The 2,190-nt window shown below is 37.2% G+C and overlaps 1 protein-coding gene across 1 annotated transcript; it reads right to left on the bottom strand.

The window, feature by feature from the left end:
- Positions 1-261: 261 nt before the first annotated feature.
- On the bottom strand, positions 262-1,970 carry LOC111985635 (uncharacterized mitochondrial protein AtMg00310-like). The gene is made up of 2 exons (XM_024017286.1): positions 1,861-1,970; positions 262-1,033 (listed from the first exon to the last, which is right to left on the bottom strand). The coding sequence occupies exons 1-2, from the start codon at positions 1,968-1,970 to the stop codon at positions 262-264; spliced, it is 882 nt and encodes a 293-aa protein (XP_023873054.1).
- Positions 1,971-2,190: the final 220 nt, after the last annotated feature.

Here is a 2,190-nt window from a genome sequence, read left to right as displayed (position 1 = left end):
AGGTTAGCCCGTGTGGGGAGAATCTCAGAGCATGCCCTCCAAAAGGAAGGTTCGCACCTTCGATGGAACATCCATTTTCCACATTTTGTGCCAAAGCCTCTTATCATCCTGCGCTTTGGAATGCTCGCCCCCACCTCCGTGACTCAAACGAAGGGCAACAAGGTAGGCAGACCGGACTGTGAAGCATTGGGCTTTGTTTTCTTTCCAACATATTCTGTCTGGTGTTTGGGGATCGCCAAGTCTGATGCAGAGAATATCTTCCTATGTGGACTGCATGAAGGTGTTTTGTATCAAATGCCTGTTCCACTGATTGGTTTGCTGGTCAATAAGGTCTCCCACCTTCAAGGACGTGTCAGCACCCGGTTTGAAGAGTGGTGGGTGGGGCAACCACTTGTGATTCCAAATATTGATGCTCTGCCCATCACCAATCTGCCATCTTGAGCCCTCAAGGATAATATCCCTTGCAGCCATCAAACTCTGCCACACAAAAGAAGGGTTTTGGCCAATCTCCGCCTCTAGAAATGAGCACTTGGGGAAATATCTGGCTTTATACACCTTATAAAAAAGGGATTGTGTATCTGTGATCAAACACCACGCTTGCTTGGCTAGCATGGCTAGATTGAAAGCGTGGATATTCCGAAAGCCCATTCCACCCTTATCTTTTGGGGTGCACAGCCTATTCCAGTTTATCCACTGGATCTTCTTCTCATTACGAGTTTGCCCTCCCCAATACTTAGCCAACACCGAATTTATGTCATCACTCACCTTCTTAGGAAACTTGAAAATACTCATAGAATAAGTGGGTATTGCTTGTGCCACCGTCTTGATCAAAACCTCCCTTCCTGCCTTTGATATTGTTTTTTCCTTCCACCCCATCACCCTTTTTGTTATCCTTTCCTGTAGGCCTTTAAAAGTGTTCACCTTGGATTTTTCCCCCATCATAGGGAGACCAAGGTATTTTTCACAGTTTGTCATGACTTGAGCACCCAACAAATTCCGGATTTCCTCCTTGATTCTAGGAATAGTGTTCTTCCTGAAGAATATTGTGGTTTTTTGAATATCTATTCCTTCACCTTATGTAATAACTTTTTAACAAAATTTCCTAAAAAGCTATTAGTTGCCACATCTTAAAAGGAAAGAAATTAAATTTTCCTTCTTGTTAATTATTAGCTTTATTTTGAACACCCTAAAATAAGTGTATTTTAGGAAATTTGTCTTAAAAATGATTTAATTACACATTCTTTTTATATTCTACTAAATTATGGATACATATTTAGGATTCTATGCCTAAATAGTCACCAAACTAATGAATAGTAATACTTGTTACATTCCAACTTAATGTATTCATTATAATACTTATTTCTATTCACATGTAATAATCATTACAATGTACCAAACGTGCCCTTATTGTATATCTTTAAGTATATTCATGCATATGCAAAAGGTTATAAGATAGTTTCAATAATGTTTTAAAGTACAAAAAATTATGCAATTACTAATTTTGATTTGACACTCTTTGCATGTCTTTCAATTTGACACTTAAGTGTGAATGATTTATTTACTTGCAAATTGATATGATTCTTTTTTTAAGAGAGAGAGAGACCCCCCCCCCCCCCCCGTGCGGTTTCGTTCACCAAAGCCAACACGAGAATTGAACCAAGACAGCTTAAAGGAGGTATTCTAAATAATTGTGATATAAAATATCTTAGATCTCTTTGTCCCATCCAATGAAGAAGACAGGCAAAAAAAAAAAAAAAATAAATAAATAAATAAATTCAGGACCATATATATATTGTTGTTGTTAAATGAATATCAAAGAAAAAAAAAATATAGGTGTCCATAATTCTTAAAACAGCTTACCAAACTTGTGTAATCCGTAATGTATCTGCACCACTATTCACCACTACTCTTCTTTTGGTAAACGTGGTGATGACACTGCCATTCTCTAATCCACTAATGGACACGTACATAATTCTGACCTAAATTTATCTTTGCTAATATAATAAATGCTAATCTTGTTTATCAAGGTAACAGAGTAGTTAGCTTGGTGCTTCTTGATGCGTAAAAAACAATGGAAGTATCCTCAAGAAGTTAGGTTCCATGCCGAAAGTTCACCCAACACAAGAGTTTAGAGGAAGGAGATGATATCATCACTTTTAGTCCTTTTTTTGCTGATTTTTTTTTTTTTTT

The sequence above is a fragment of the Quercus suber genome, unplaced genomic scaffold, assembly GCF_002906115.3.
Source record: "Quercus suber isolate HL8 unplaced genomic scaffold, Cork oak 2.0 scaffold_59, whole genome shotgun sequence".
Taxonomy (NCBI): domain Eukaryota; kingdom Viridiplantae; phylum Streptophyta; class Magnoliopsida; order Fagales; family Fagaceae; genus Quercus; species Quercus suber.
This window is presented reverse-complemented; position numbering and strand designations above follow the sequence as displayed.

Coding starts and splice junctions, on each gene's coding strand:
- LOC111985635 (XM_024017286.1), bottom strand. CDS start 1,970: ATGTACGTGTCCATTAGTGGATTAGAGAATGGCAGTGTCATCACCACG. Junction 1,034..1,860: donor TTACGGATTACACAAGTTTG/GTAAGCTGTTTT, acceptor AATATTCTTCAG/GAAGAACACTATTCCTAGAA.